Source organism: Lissotriton helveticus, chromosome 5_1 (genome assembly GCF_964261635.1).
Source record: "Lissotriton helveticus chromosome 5_1, aLisHel1.1, whole genome shotgun sequence".
NCBI classification, from domain to species: Eukaryota; Metazoa; Chordata; class Amphibia; order Caudata; family Salamandridae; genus Lissotriton; species Lissotriton helveticus.
Window position 1 is genome coordinate 771,799,051 of NC_136065.1, and position 17,032 is coordinate 771,816,082.

The 17,032-nt window shown below is 43.7% G+C and overlaps 1 protein-coding gene across 3 annotated transcripts in view; it reads right to left on the reverse strand.

Annotated features, from left to right (window-relative positions):
• The window catches only part of AIFM2 (AIF family member 2, ferroptosis suppressor), a 556,015-nt gene that overhangs the window by 221,168 nt on the left and 317,815 nt on the right, over positions 1–17,032 (reverse strand). For all 3 annotated transcript variants that reach the window (XM_078643245.1, XM_078643244.1, XM_078643243.1), the window contains exon 7: positions 1,380–1,535. In XM_078643245.1, the coding sequence (XP_078499371.1) occupies positions 1,380–1,535 (156 nt within the window). The remainder of the gene's footprint in view (positions 1–1,379; positions 1,536–17,032) is intronic.

The following is a 17,032-nucleotide window of genomic DNA, read 5'->3' on the forward strand; positions in this document are numbered from 1 at the left end:
TCATTTGCTTATTAATCCGATTTTTCACTTGATTTGATTTGAAAATGATAAAAAACAAGTATCTTTCATGTTTCTTCCTGGTAGGGTACGACTACATTGGAACTACAGGTATGATGTTCTTGTAGACATGCGTACTTCTGTATTCCACCTGGTGAGAAAATGTATGTTAGATTGTGTATGTCTGAAATAAATTATGAATCGTTGCACAACTCCAGATGTAGTGGCACAAAATAATGACCTGGGCACTGTGGTGGGTTTGCCAACTCCCATAGTGAGGATGGCAATGTCTATGAGAAGGTATGAGAGTGGTCTGCCACACACTCAACAATACCAACAACTAGGTGATGGTTGGAATGCGCGAACTGCCAGACCAGTTTGTTCCTGCACAAGCAACCCAACACCAGTTTTGACCTGGTCGGGTTCATCAGCTGGGTATAGCTTGATTCTAGTGGCACAGTGAGCATGGGACCTACATCTGGGCATACTCGTTGCATTTAGGGTGTCAACTGCAACAACAAAAACAAAGGGGTGGATTGAATGCTTGAATCAATCTCAGCACTGGCAATCACCTCGGGCAGCATTCCAGTCCATCATTTTTTACCCACCATGTCACCTCAAGTTTGGACCCAGTCATGTGCAAATCAGTTTTGACTCTATTCCAATAGGAACGGTCCAGCATTAACTGCCATGCCATGTCCTCCCTGAACTTTAACACAAATAACCAATGACCGGTTTAGCCCTGACTAGAGCTCATCAGTCTGGTATAGCTTGGTTCCAGTTGCACAGTGAACAGGGGATCCCTGTGTGGGCATACCCGGCGCACTTGGGATGTCAACTGCAACAACAATAAGGTCATAGGTGGAATGCTTGAAATAATCTCAGCCACTTGCAATGGCTCAGTTGATAGACTGGGGTGCAGCCAGAGCGACTGCAAGCAGCTATGATTAAATCAAACATTTCATCCATTAACTAGTTGTTGTTACACGCTCAACATGTCAGGCTGTTGGGGAAAAAGTGGCCCTGATGAGCAAAACTTGACAGTGGTCAGTTCAGGTTCCTTTTGCATTTAGAGGTGCAGCCGATTGCTAGAATTTTGTTTTTCCGGTTTTTTTTTATAGCGTATACTTGAACCGAAGATATTGGTTATCAGAGCGCTTTACATGAGCACAAGTTTTGTTACAGAGGGATACATAATTTTTTTTTACACACGAGGAGAATAAGTGATTTGCCTAGAATCACAGGATATTGAGCGTCATTACAGAGACTCGAACCCGGTTCCCCATATTTGAGGTCGACCGCCCAAGCCGTTAGGCCACATCCTATGTAATAAACAATAATCCCCAATAAGTATCATATTATAGTGCTGACTATGAACTTACGGAATGCACCACTATATCCAGTAGAGTTGATCTTGATTCCTGTGCAGCTAATGACTAAGTCACTAACAATAATGTCCGGACTCTTGTCCAGCTTCACCTCAATTTTCTCTTGTGTATGGTTCATGATTAGTTCCTCCAGGTTGCTGACTCTTTGACCTGTAAAGAAATTAAAACACATGCCATGAGCAGCAAACATAATACTGTCTAATGGAAAAGAAGTTGTATGAGGCGCATGCATAGGACACTACTGTAATACAATCAGTTAATATTAGAATGTAATCTATGACAAATATCAAACCCAATAAAATAAACAATGCCAAAAAGAGATGTGATTCAAAGAGTGGAACTGGAAACAGAACAAAAATAAGACTAAGTTGATCAAAACATAATTGAAACAATTGCTGGCCTTTGACAGGGAGATCTTGATCAAACCATCAGGTTGGGGGATGTTTGTTGCTACCTTTGTACTGCCTTAGATCTCTGGGTTTTCTCTACATGGGTTCATGCTGGGAATGGTCCTAAGGGGTAGAAGGGCCCTGTTTTACAATTGTCTGTTTAACCGTCCTAGAAGGGAGTGGATCAGGCCTGGGAAGCTCAACAAAAACCTGATCATGAACCTTTGAGTCATGCCTGTCCAAGGATCTGCCATTAAGAATACCTCTGCAACTAAGCATATCTTCGTTATTACATTACCAAACTGTGAGTTTGAAGGCAGACAGCTCTAGGGGCGAGAACCCATTCAGGAAAGTATCTACATCCACAGCACAACATCATATAATGCAGTACTATTCCAGTGTGGATATGGGTACATGCTAAAAGAATACTCACTCCCGTGACTGGGAAGTATACTTCAGCATAATTCAACATAAGGCAAGTAGGTCTTATCACAGAATCTTTCTACTCCTAGCAACGGGATACTTATTTACGGTATACTGAGTGGTGTGGTCTTGAGACACCTGCCATTCTAAAATATAAAAATCTGGATGCCTTTCTTAAAGCCTAAGACTTTCTAAACTTACTGTACTTTAACATATAGCTCTATCGCAGGGATACAGGAGGGGGTGATTTGGTGGTAGCTGTCCCTTTTAATTCTATTACATTAGGTCTTGCTTGGAAGAATGTCTATGACTGTGGAGGTACTGCATCCTATGGATTCAGTTGCCCTGGGCATCCTGGTTTTATGGGCTGGTTTTTATGGAGTACCAGTGAAGAAGTTTTTCGGACTCATTCTCAGTTTCTCATGGATGGTTTGCTAAAACCACTAGATTGCTCAAAAAGTTTGCCACATTGGTGCACCAGGAGCATCTGCTTGGAGTAAGTAAGTAATACTTTATTGCTTGATTGACAAAAATCATTGCAATTAAATCATTAGTATCACGAGTAAAAACAATTTTCTTATTCACGATGAATGTACAACTGTTGGGAAAAAATGGTCACATGCCGTACTAGAACATGGATACCACAAACACATTTTTTATCGCAGTCGGTCATTTATCATAAAACTAATAACATATAACAGTAAAATTCCCAGGAATATATAATAAAAACCATAGACATTATTTAACATGGTGCAAATAAGCTTTAAAGTGCCTAAGTGCAAAAGCTGTAAACCTTATGTGCCATTGTGCAAATATAACAATAGAGTGCCCATATGCTCTCATACTCTTTAGAGCCTGATTACCAAAATTGCCTAAAAACAGAGTCATTGGGTCAAACTGCAAAGACGTTCCAGTATCAGTAGCCCAAAACAGCACCCTTATATGTCCTGAACCATTAAAACATCCCTTAACAATAGTAATACACCTGTAGATTTAAACCACAGACACCAGCAGTTTTTCAGCAATTGTTAACATTTTTATAATTTGACATATTAATGGAACTGAGTCCCCCGATGAACATTAAAAAAGTGCAAGGCGAGCTGATCATACCCTCTTAAGGAATAACGGTTTTATTAGCGCACAAGTTTTTAGCAATTTAGTACACATACACACAATATGTAATAAGGTTTCACATGGCCACGCACATAGTCTACATTCTGTAGTTGGCCATTGTTGTATCCAAGTCGGTGTGCCCTACTTAGTTGCGTATATGCCAAGTATTCATTTAAAAATGCTTCCTGGCTAGCAGCCGAAGAAGATGGCCGCTGCCTAGGGAGTCTTCGTGGTCCACAACCCATCCCCGTAAATCCGTACACTTATCCGGCGGCTTTTTCGTCTCCTAATTGCAGCACGTAGTGTCAGAAGACCCCGTGCGTCCGGTGTTCTTGGTCCGGAGTCAATCGATTAATCTCTGAGGCGACAGCAGTACACAGAAGAAACAGCCCTAACCCGGCGAGGTAAGCCGGGGACTAAAGTTTGCACAAAGTCGGCCGTGGCGTCCACAGTGGCTGGAGCTCACGGCAAGGCGAAGAGCGGTGTGAGGCCAGGACGAAGGCGGACGGGCAAGGCTCCAACACAGCAACTGCTTGCGACTGCACGATGATCAACGGACAGCGGTGCGCACAACTGGGGGACTCCCACGCCTGCACGAGGACAGCAATGAAGGCGCAAGCGACGCTCTGGAGCCCCTACGCAGCCAGCAATAGTCCGGGGAAAATCATCAGGGGCTCCAGAAAGCAACATTGGGAGCCAGCGTGCCGGTGAGAAGTGCAACCCCCCCACCCCCTCCAGAACGTCCCCACTCCAGCTGAACGGGGGTAAGAATACGGGCACTACATATCGGCGAGGTATGACACAGTAATATTGACGCACCATATTAGCAGACAGGAGGGGAGTCACATATACTGGCAACTTACCGCTAAGCAGAAGAATTAAGGCCCCTCCCTGAGCGTCTGCCCATACAGTGACCCGTGCCAACAGTGCCACTGACGGAGTGGGTGAGCAAACGCAAAGCCGGCGGGAAAGAGGTGCGAAACCCTACAGGCCGCATGAGCTACGATAGCCCACTGGCTGGTGGCAGCGAGTACCACCCCGGACCCTAACCACAACACGCAACAGCCTCGGCGACAAGATGAGCAGTAGAAACCTAAAGGGCCCGAATCAGGCGAAACTTGAAAAATATGCCTACACTAAATCGCAGCCCGATCCCATTGGCCAAAACACTGGGTCTGCATCAAGCTCGAAGGCCACAGAACCACACAAAATCACGTTACAGGACATTATGACCGCATCCCTGGACACATCCCTGGACTCTCGTATTGGGACCCTTTCAGTGGAACTTTCATTAATCCGAGCAGACTTTAACAAAATGTCCGCCAGAGAAGCGGAGGTGGAAACCACAGCAACAACCCTGGTGATTGACACCACCACACTCAAGAAACAAATATGCCAGCTCGAGGCGGATAACAAGCTGTTGTCTGCTAAACTGGAAGACCAAGAAGGTTGATCGAGGTAAAACAACATCCGCCTCATAGGTGTGCCGGAACAGATAGGTGGCCCAGCCCTCGACCTTTTTGTTGAAGATCTCATTGCAAATAATCTACAGCCACGAGCCTCTCTAGCTATTTCTCTGTGAAGAGAGCGCACCGGGTCCCCGGAGGAAAACAGAGACCGGGTCTCCTCCACGACCCATCCTGGCCCGTATTTTTAACTACAGAGACAGAGATGTGATATTACAAGCTTCAGGCGCCGCCCCTCCATTGCGTCTTGACAACAGTACGGTTACCATCCTCCTGGACTACACTGTAACAGTCACGAAGCAACGCTGTGGCTTCCTCGAAGTCAAGAAAGCTCTCCGAGACCGTTGAAACAAGTACTCAATGCTGTTTTCCGCGAAGTTAAAAGTGGAGGCCGAAGGTAAAGCATGTTTTTTTCTGACACCTGAGGATGCCCAGGAATGGCTGGAGCGTTGGCTCCGGGTCTCACGATCAGATCGCTCTGGAGGAAGCAACGGACAACGTGTTGGGAATGAACTGACAGAGGGACCGGAATAGGCAAATGCGACGGGACAGACTGCTGAACGCCTAAGGGAGAGAGTGAACACGACTTAGATGTAGAGGTGGACTGGCTCTGATGGAATGGCGAGACTTACTAACCTATCGACTGGGTCGGCGGAAACCCAAACAGTACTATCCAGCCACCAGCGCTGTTGCTCCATCAAGGCTACATTTCAGTACAGGACAGTTTCCAGTCCAGGTCCTGAGGAGAACCCCTTAAAAACACGTGGGTTCGAAACGCGTTGACTCTATGCTGGAACAAGATTCAGGAAGGGCATATCAGGACTGTAATTGCAGACAAAGTCCACCTGGTTTTTGACCCTTGGATTTAGAAGGTTCCAGCATAATCAAGCAAGCAGGCCAGCTAAAAGACTGAACGGCCCCTTGCTTGTTGGTTGGTTTTATATCAGGACTGGTGCCTCAAACATTGAATGAAGATAGGCATTTTCTGTCTGTGTTTTTGTATATATGGTGTAAATGTAAATATGTCTCATTTATAGTGTTCGTTAAATTTGTGTTTTGAATACAGTATTTCTATGTGAATTTTGTCACTGAAATGGTATTAATGTTCGGACATATATGAATATTTTTGAAAATGAAGGACTGAGTAAAAATTACTAAATGAAAAGTGTGTCCGCTTATATCTATTGGATAAGTGGTACTAGATTAGGTCCTTATAAACAATCTACCTGGCCATTTCCTTTGCTGTTTCAAAATAACACCCGAGGCAGCTCTCACGCTTGAAGCTGACCTCACGACGGATGAAATACAATTAGCTATAGGGACTATACACTCAGGGAAGGCAGTGGGGCCTATACCAATCGAACTTCATAAAAAACCAGCTGATACTATCTCCCATATCTTCTGAATATGTACCTCGAGAGTCTGGAGGCGGGAGAGCTCCCGCGGGATCAATGTAGGGCCACCATAGTGACAATTCCTAAACTAGGTAAACCTACCGAAGAATGTACCTCATACCGCCCAATATCACTGATTAACGCTGAAGCTAAAATCCTTGCTAAATTCCTCGCAACGAGATTACCCCCATCTCATTGCCCTAATACACCCGGACCAATCTGGCTTCATGCCTGGTAGGAACATGGCCCTTAATTTGAAACACATGCATGGAGTGATGGCCCGTATACCTATCATCCAAGAATCAGCACAGTTCTCTCACTGGACGCCTGTATGGCGTTTGATATGGTGGAGTGGCCTTTCCTCTTCGCCATTTTATAACATTTAGGCTTCGGCCCCAAATTTTGTGCATGGGTGCACTTTGGGTACTCGAAGCCTCTGGCTCATGTAACAGTAAATGGTCACATGTCGGAGGATTTTCCACTAGGGCTTGGAACATGTCAGGGGTGTCCCCTCTCACCATTACTGTTCGCCCTCGTTCTGGAGCCCTTGGCTGCATGGATTAGATGGGAACCGACTATCAGAGGGCTCATGTGGGCGGCAGATTGGGAGGATTGGATCTTCCTGTATGCCAATGACATATTATTATACATGACATCTCCCAGACGATCCATTTCGGTGCTCCTAAATATCTGTGACCTTTATGGTCGGGTCTCTGGCTACACTATTAATTGGTCCAAACCCATTATATACCTACTTTGCGTCACCCCCGCAACTCCCGACAGGTTGTAACCTGCAGATCACGGAGGGGAGTTTTAAATATTTGGGTATCCATATCACACCAAGATCTGACAAATTTATTTTAAAAAATCTTATGCCCCCTTGGAACGTCTCAAACGTGACACAACACATTGGCATTCCCTACCATTGACATTGCTTGGAAAAGCAGCACTTATTAAAATGATGGTGCTTCCCCACTTTCTATATGCTTTGGAGAATACCCCGTTTCCCGTACCATCAAGCTACTTTAAAGCAATAGCGGCGGAGGTCTCCAGTTTACTATGGCGGAGCAAACCGGCATGCATTGCCATGGACAAACTGGTCCGAGGTTGGTCTGATGGAGGCATAGCTCTACCGAACATACAATTATATTACTGGGCATCGCAGTTGAAACTCCTTAATCAGTGGCTACATACCCCGCAAACAGACCCCGCGTTCAAAGCAGACAGATATGGGTTGAGAGATGGAGGCCTCATGAAAGCACTATACACCAAAAAGATGTCTACCCCAGTAATCGGACCAACGGCACATACAGTAAAAATGTGGTACACAGCACGTACAGAATTGGGCTGGAATAGGGTCATTACCCAGCTCACTCCACTTTGGGACACACAACGACCTGTAGGACTCAAACAGTAAAGGTTTCCACAAGTGGGACGCGATAGGCATCTCTACGGTGGGCGACTTATGGATCAAGGGTGAGATGGCTACTTTTGCACATCTACAGAAACATTACAAGTTGGAGCCTTCTGAAAAGTTCAGATACATGCAGATCAGGCACGCACTAACGGCAGTTATACCAACTGACATCATACTACCGGAGGCCTCCCCCTGGAGGATAGGTTACTGACCAAATACATGGACAAGAAGGCTACCTCTCTCACCTACCATAAACTCACTAACAATTTACCTGATCCAATACAAGCGCTACGGCAAAAGTGGTCTATTGAACTGGGGGACCTCAATGACACAGACTGGCAAGAGGCACTCTCGTCTCCTCGCGAAGTAGCAATACCCTCACGACTGAGATTGGTACAACTTAAGATACTACTTCGCACGTATTATAACAGAGTGACCCTGCATAGAATAGGGAGTGCCATGAATCCGCTCTGTTTGAGGGATTGCCGGGAGGGGGCACGTTCTACCATACCATAGATAACGGTAATGAGAACTATATCTGAAGTAGGGGAAATCTCAATGGTACCAGAACCCAAAAGATGTCTATTAAATATATGGGCGCCCACTGATCTTAACCACGCAGCACAGGATTGGGCGGCCCTCTGAATGATGTTTTCCAAATGCAATATAGCCAGATTGTGGTGTTCACGGAACTCGCCAACGCTCCGTGATTGGTGTAAAGACATGGATGAGGCCATGATGGCAGAGAAGGTGGCATATGTCAATCGGGATGCCCCTAAAAATAGGGTAGAATTTGGGGAGCATGGAATAAGTATAGAGGGTATATTTGTACCCCACCCGTCAGCAGATGATGAGGGTTCAGAGTGAGGGGGTGGTGAGGAGAGCAGGGGGTTTATACTATTATATTTCTTATTCAATGTACTAACTGTATTATTGATGGTCATAAATCAATGGAACAGCGTGAATTTCTCAATTTGTATGACTTTATTAATCTGCCCTGTAATTAAGAAACAGAATTTTAAAAAAATATGTTTCCTACATATGAGCCAAGAAATAGGCAGTCAAATTGGGCTGGATTCGCCAGGTTTGATGAGAATTAATCACAGACCAAGCATTTGTTTTTGCCACTAAAGCTGCCTTATATACTATACTAGATATAGGCTCTGGCACGCTGGGCTAATTGACCCTCTGCCTACGGTGCCAAACCATGGATGGTACCCTTATACATACGGTGTCACAATGCTCAGCGGTTCCTAAATTCTGGCGGGCTATAAATACATGCATGTCAGAGGTTTTGGGATGGGATACCCCAAACTCCCCACGATTGACCTTGCTCCACATCACTGATGGTATTGGGGGTAACATATACAAACTGCAGCTATTACTCCTCGGTCTAACACTGGTGAAACGAGACATAGCCAAGGCCTGGAAAGATGCCTCCCCACCTTCAGTGGGTGTATGGAAAAAGAGTCTTGATTTGTGTATGGGGTTGGATAAAGCACGAGGTTGCCTTCAAAAACACTTCAAGATTTGGAAGAGATGGGCGGAATACCGGAGACTATCTGAAACCCCTCCTAGCTGCAACAATAGACTAGCTATGGATGATGTGGGATAAATATGATTGCAATTGCTCTTCTGCTTGATCTGGGGGGTTATGTACAGGATGCACTTGAATTTATATCAAATGTATGACACTGCTGTTCATTGTTGGGGAAATATGTTTGACAACATCTGTTTTTCAATTGCTATAGTCAAATCAAAAAGTTGACATCATTAATGTTACTATGTACATTCTACTATTTGGAAACCTGGTCACTGTAGACCAGCTACGGCTGTCGAAAATAAAATGTGTTGTGAAGTAACAAAGCTGCCTTATCCTCATTAAGTGAATTCATTTTAATCTTTCAATTTAAAATTGTTCAAAACTAGGCACTGTCATTCCTGGAAGCCCTGACTGTAGATAAAAACTCTGAAGGCATGTTAAAATATGGGATCGCCTGGCATCTGTATAGACAGGCGAGTTATTTCACACCACCAGTTATTTGCTAAAGAGTCAGGGTCAGTTAAAACAGGTAATACATACACTTCAAAAATGCTTGGAGTAGTCTTTGTATTCCTTTGGCTACTACTGCCTTCCCTGCTTTGCACCCAGTAATTGACAGATGCGATGTCTGGGCACTTGATTGCCATACGATTACCAGCCAGTAGGAATTGCTCCTCCATATGCATTTCAGTGGTAAAAGGTCTCTGTGCTGGCTGGCCTGATTGACCTGGTTCTGAAGGTGTTTGAGAGCATAGATTCTGCCTTTCATTTTCATGGCAAATCTTGCATTCAGCTGCACTAATCTATTTCCAGACATTCTGGGGCAATTTCTGATGGTCCTGGGTCTTTTTAGTTTTTGAGCTCCATTTTCTGTTGGTCTCTGGCAGTAAGAGGTGGAAGGCCTCTGTCTGGGAGTCTCCAGGGTGGTCAGTGTCAGATTATATTGAGTGGCTTTTGTTCTTCAAACATTTGCAGTATTGTCTTTGGTCACAGGGGGATAATACATCCTTCGAAGTCAGTTGGATTGGTGATTATATCTGCCTCTAGGTACACCTACAAGTGGTGATCACTGTTGGTTGGGGTCGAGGCTCACGCAGCATTGATGTGGTGATTTTTGTTCCTTCTCTGGGACAGGGTTGCATATTCTAGTCTTTAGTTTTTGTGGTTCCTATGGTTACTGAGGTGTTCTGGCTGATGTTAGACCTCAGTCGGCTGATAGGTTCAATTACATTTCTGCCCTACCAGTATTTACTAAGATTGAACTTATTGGTAAAACCTGTCTTTATTAGGTCTCAGGATGCATATCGTCATATCCTGTTTGTCCTCCTTCACTACAGAATCCTTGATTAGCAGTGTATAGGTAAAATGCTCTGATTCGTGGTGTTACTGTTTGATGCTGGCTCTAGTTCTGATCCTCTTGTAGGGCTACTCAATTTGAGTGTGGCTATGGTCCCTCCCTGGATTACTGGTTGCCTCATTACACCAATTTACAGCTTGCCACGGCTCAGCCCCTGCAGTATGTGTGCAGTGTTTTTTGCATTTGGAATTCCCATCTTTCTCCTGCACTGCATTAGGGGTTCTTTGAAGCATCCACTTGTAGTAGTTTTTAATGCTGTTCTTTATCTTTGCCTTGAAAATGAGGCTGGTTCCCAATGCTCATGAAGTTGGTGATGGTCCATGCTTAGACTCCGCCCTTCACACCATGTCGCTATCTAGAATGGGAAATCCTCCTATGTCTCTGTTGTTGGCTATTTTGAACATGAGTGGCTGGGCTGGTTCCGTTAGGGCTCCAAGGGATGCCGGCTGTAGAGTTTCAACAATTTTCAAGGTCAGTCCTCCTGCAGGCTGTCCAATCACTTCAGTTGACTCTGGAATATTGATCTCTATTACGGGTTGGACATGCTGTCTCCTTTGGTTCAGTAGTTTCTGTGGGTATTTTTTCATTACTCCTTGACCCACCTAGAAAGTTTATTGTTGCCCCTTACGTTTTGACTCTTTGGTTTGTAACGTGCTACAGCCCACTAAGTGTGCTTTTGGTCCAGATTTCCATGTTTCTTCTGCCCTGGTTCCAGATGTTTGTAGGCAAGCGACTGGGCCTCCCTGTCCACTTTTGTGACACTTTGGCGTTTCCATACTCCTGAGGCAGCAACATCGGCGATGGGTTCAATAGTTATGTCAGAATCTTGCCCTTGGTGTATTTTGTCTACATTAAAGGTCAGTGTGTTTGGCATTTATTGGGCTGTTGTTTGTCTTTCAATGTGTTGTTCATAGCTCCACCACTGGTTATTTCTTTGGTATATCCTCAGTATGTAATGACTAGAACGAGGAACCAGAAGACTTTTGGGTTTTAATTCACGCATTCATGTCAAAGCCCGAATCTGGAACAATACTGCCATACGTGTTAAAGGAAAAACTATCTCCTGGCCCCACTAGAAACAGGTGGGTATTTTTACTTTAGATCAACTTCTGCATGATGGTGAACTCAAACCCTTTGCACAATTGTCTGAAGAATGTGGTCTTTCGTTATATCAAGCAACAAAATATACTCAACTTCATCTCTGGCCTTACCAAAGTTCTAGGAACACATCCATGGTCCGTCCAAACTTAACCAATAGTATCCTACCTACATACCTGGGGGACTCATAAAGATGTTATTTCTGGTTTATACAAGCTATTTACACTACAACTATTTTCCCAACCCTTATCGTGTGCTCTCCGCCTCAAATGGCAAACACGCTTATCGGTTACTTATGATGATGAAGAATGGATTGAACTTCTGGAAAATTTAAATAGAGGTGCCAGAGAAGCACAACTGCAGTTTTGCTTGTTTAGAATTTTACATGATTGGCATTGGTCTTCAGCAAAATTAAATAAAACTGGACTCCTCCCTCATACCAATTGTTGGAGAAGTGATGCTCCTAGTTGCGACATAGTCCGCATTATCTGTATTTACCCTATGGTTCAATACTATTCGTCCTATATAGGCCAGGTTTTACAACACAATTTGCCTCTGGGTTTACTGTTAAAATCAGCTACCATCCTCTTGCATGATTTCCGAACTTCACCACACCTTTCCAAACTGCAACGCTGTCTTTTACATACTGCTCTAGCCACAGCTAAAATATGTATTTTACGACAATGGAAACCTCTGATTCCACCCTCCCATGAGTCTTGGTTGGTGACTAAGGTTCAAACCGCCTCCTATGAAAGAGTCATTTATACTTTGCATGAGCAGACAGAATTATTTAATCAAGTCTGGGCCCCCTTTTTACAAATGAATACTGATACTGAAATAGACAATGTTGCTCACCCTATAATGGATACTACAGTACCTTAACTAGTCACTCCTTCTTATTTTTCTTTCATCCCTGTTTCTACTTCTTTTTCTTGCTATTCTCTTTATGCCTCCTTCCCTCTCTCAACCTCATTGTTACAGGTTTGGGTAATTACACTGGGAAGATATGATAAATCCCCTCCTATCTTGTATCCTATATCTTCTATCTTGTATTTACATAATTGTTTCATAGAGTATACTATATTGTATATTCTGTTCTATTGCACAAGTTACTTACCTTCGGTAATGATATATCTGTAGGAAACATTAGTTAGTTATAGATTCCTTACCTTAGACTTACCCCCAGGCGTCAAACTGGACCCAGAAAGTTTTTTCGTCAGTAGTACCTCTACGCGTCGGATGGTGGCATCGGTTGGCTCCGCGTCAGAGTCGTGGTCACCAGGGTAACGTCACGGTAGCTACTTAGACGCCGCCCTCGTGCGCTAACGTCTGTTCTTTCTTTTTCTCCGCCAGCCAGTGCAGATCCGGGAAGATCGGTACCTCAGTCATTTTTTCACTAAGTTTTTCTCGACTTTTGTCAACGTCTTGTTTCGAGTCTCTGACTACGAAAAGGTGCACGAGGGATGCCCGATTTTAAGGCCTTCGGTTCCTGTAACTGATTGATGTCGGTGACGGATCCGCACCGCGTGTGCCTCTTTTGCCAGGAGCGCAACCACAACCCAAAGTCGGGCTCCGACTGTCAATTGTTGATGCGGAAGGCTATGCGGGAGCGGTCCCGAAAGCTGCTTGAACGCTGACAATCGGCTCAGAGACAATCAAGGTAACGGTCAAGGCACCGGTCGCAGAGCCATCACCATTCTGGTTCCAAATCATCGAAGTCTTCGGGGTCGGGTAAGTCGAAGCCAAAGAAAAAGTCGAAGAAGCATCGTCGCTCTTTGACTTCTCATCGGTCGGCTGATTCAACGAGGCACACGGGTGGTGCCACTCCCACGGCGCCGCGCGCAGAGCCTAAAGGGTAAACTCCGAGCTTGTCTCCTTTTCCGGGACCCGGAGCGACCCCAGCCAGCTTCGTACATTCTACGGAGTGACGTATGCCATCTTTGAGTGGAGCAACCCCGCCGACACACCTTCGGGCCCCGCGGGTTCGATTGGGGTCTTTGCTGCCAGCGGCTATGGCCCCTGCGCCGCAGGTCCCCCTTGGATCCAGACCTGGATCCGGATCGGCGCCGGCTGACCTCATTACGCCTCCACTGGCGCCGCTTCCTCAGGCATCGATTCCGCTGCCGACGCCAGTCGTGCCCCCTTGAATCTTGTATTTATATAATTCTTTCATAGAGTATACTATATTGCATGTTCTGTTCTATTATACTATATCACATTTATATTTTTCTTCATTAATATTGCTTTCCTATTTAATCATTTTTCCTGTCCCTCCTTTATTCTCAACTCTCCATCTTTATCATTCATTATTGGAGTTTCTGTATTAGACTACCTCTGTTCTTTTTCACAAGTGGGCTTCTATATTTTCCTTATATTTTTTTATTGTATTATCTGTTTACTAGTAAGATAAATTTGATTGTCCATCTAATAATCCTTTTTCTTCAGATTTATGGCTATATGCACCTTTCTGAATTAATTCATTTAACTATTTATACTATTATGCAATGTAATCCGCGTTCTTGTATTACAAACTCTTGTATTGAATTATATTTATAAAATACTAATAAACAATTTCAACACAAAACAAAACAACACGCCTGTGGCTGGTTACCGGCGTTATTTAAATCACGCTGTGCTTCCAAGGGCAGGCCCGTCCGTGCCCATCATCACCCGGAAGAGGCTGGGGTTGGGCCACCCACCCTTGGCTTCTTCAATGGGGAAAGATCTGGATATTGCCAGTTTCTTTTCATTGTTGCTTGCCTCCTCAGGCTGCCGAATGAGGGCCCCTCGCTGCAGGCATCAATGCCAACAGGAAAGTGAGAATGTAATTGCTGCCTGCTTTGACATTTTTGGGTATAGAAGGCACTTGGAACTTTGTGGTTTTTTTCTGAAATAGTGGATTTCTTGTGGGCGACATACGGATTGAGGTCCATTATATAACATGGGCAAGAGGAAGCATAGGGCACTTGACAAGGGGAGAGCAGGACTCTTGGAAAAATATCTAAACGGAGCAATGGGTGCATTAAATAAAGAGATTCTTAGGACAGAAGCTAAATTGAAAGACACAAGGAAAGTGGTGACTGCGCTAATTGAACATTACCTGAAGTCCCTGTCATATTACTAAGGCTCCCTGTTTTCCATTTTTACAGATTTTTACTGATAAATACAGACAAAAAAACTTTTATTTTCTTGTCTGTAATTATTTTTAAATGTGGATAAAAACGGAAATTGGGTGCTTTTTGAGTGATTCAGTGCCTAGACACCTGCAGGTATCAGTGCGCTTTAGAAATTTTCATTTAATTTCTAAATACACTTTGCCATGACTGCCAGGCCAATAACTGTGTGGATTGATAGGTAAGGGGGTTAAAAAAGGAATTTTAGTAAAGAGGCTTAAACTGCAGTAGATATGCACAAGGCTGATACTGAAATGTGCATATTTTAATATAAGTGCATTAATTTATCTTCTGCGGGTGTTCATATCACTGAAACCTGGCAGGCATTCAAGCTTGAGAGCATATTTATTGGTTAAATAAATGTGGAAATATACCAGTTTCAGCTTGATTTATTTCACAAACCCCATGATAATTATGGATAAATACAGATAAAGTTGACCAAAATTAAATATGGATAAATACAGAAGGAAATGTCAAAAAATAAATACCATAAAACCGGGAGCCCTACATATTACCAACAAAGGAAATGATCAATGATTTGGTGCAGCTGTGTAGCACCAGTATGGGGCATTTACCCCCAGATGGTACTCAGGAGTCAGCTGTTTCATTCCTCTCTACCCATGATATGGGTTATTCTCCTAAAAAGAAGTCCAAGACAAAGCTGAAGGGGCAACAAGTTATTGCTATCTAAGATGCCCCTTTACATAAGGATCTTGATAAGATCAGTGGGCTGAGTTCTAATGTAGAGAGGCTTCAACAAGAAATAGAAGATAGGCTTCTTCATCACTGTAAAGACCTACCTGTTACCATGGAGCAGCATTTGGTGTCCATGTTAAATTCAATTAATAACAGACTCTCTGTGATTGAAACTCTGATGAAGTCCTGTGCTGGCCACTTGGACCACATGATTAACACTGAGACTGTCTCAACTGGAACTGCCTCATTTTCTCTCCCAACTGGTAACTCACTGGTGTCTGTCCTTGTGAGGGGGGGATCTCCAGGGACCTGAGGAACCCTAGCCGGACAAAAATAACTGGGTCAAGGAACACATGAGTGTCTAAGTGATGCACACATATTACTGAGCAGTCAATTTCTTAGGCCAGAAGTGCCAAGGGTCTCCTTTATGCCTGCCCTCAATTTTCCTTCATAGTCTGCTTCCTGAATGGAGGTCCTGACAAGAGCATCCTCCCTTCCTGATAAAGAAGGCGAGTTTAGGGAAGAACTTAAAAATAAATGTGTCCAATGGCTAGGTTCCAGGATATGTTTAACCAACATCAATACCCTGTATCAAAATATGATTATGATAAGGTGAGTAGGATGGGTGGGGAAAGCCAGTAAGAGAATTGAGGGAGATTGTATGGTTTTACATTTTCAGGATCCTGCTCTCCTGGGAAAGATAATGCAGGTATGCGGGCACAAGGAACTTTTACTGTCTGCACAAGATGTAATATGATATGTTTTATGTTACATTTATGCATGTATTATTTCTGTTGTAATGAATTTCTCACTTGCTGTGCTTTTATGCCACAGAATTGTCGTGAAATAAAGCTCTTTTTGATTGATTGATTGATTACTGTAATCATCTTTTTAACTCTGTTACTGAAGAGAAATGTACTATTAAACGTATCCTTATGCTTGTCACCCTAGGGCTTGGGATAATTTTAATAGGAGGCTACATGAAGATAAATCAACAAATACTTGGAGGCCTCCAAGGATGCTTGCACATGCAGTTTTTAATACTGCTATGCACTCCTTCTACTTAACCAAATAGAGCATATAGTGCAAATTATGGCATTTTAAATATTTGCTGAATAGTGTATGATTTAACACCTGTCCTGATTTCACTGGAAAGTAAAGCCATAGCTCTCCACGACCTGTGCGTCTACAGATTAACGACAGGAAGAGTATTCTTTGAAGTTTTTTTAATTGCCATTTGACATTGTCACAAATTGAACTGTGTCAGCTGTCTTCTGTATTTTTTTTAAATCTCCTGAAATGTAGGGTAAGGCTACTAGAGGAAACAAATAGCTTGCTTGCTTTCCCAAGAGTTTTTCTCGGGAAACATCCTTTACAACGAAACTTTTTATACGCAGTACCTTTACAACGCAGGTATTACAAGGCAAGTCGTTACAACGACTTGCACTGGAGGGCGCTGCAGGATAGGGAATAGTTTAATTTACTATCCAAAACCTTCCCTACTTTCCACGGGGACTGGAGTTGGAATGGTGAATTAAACTATTCCACTATCCAGCGCCCCCGAACACAAGTCGTTGT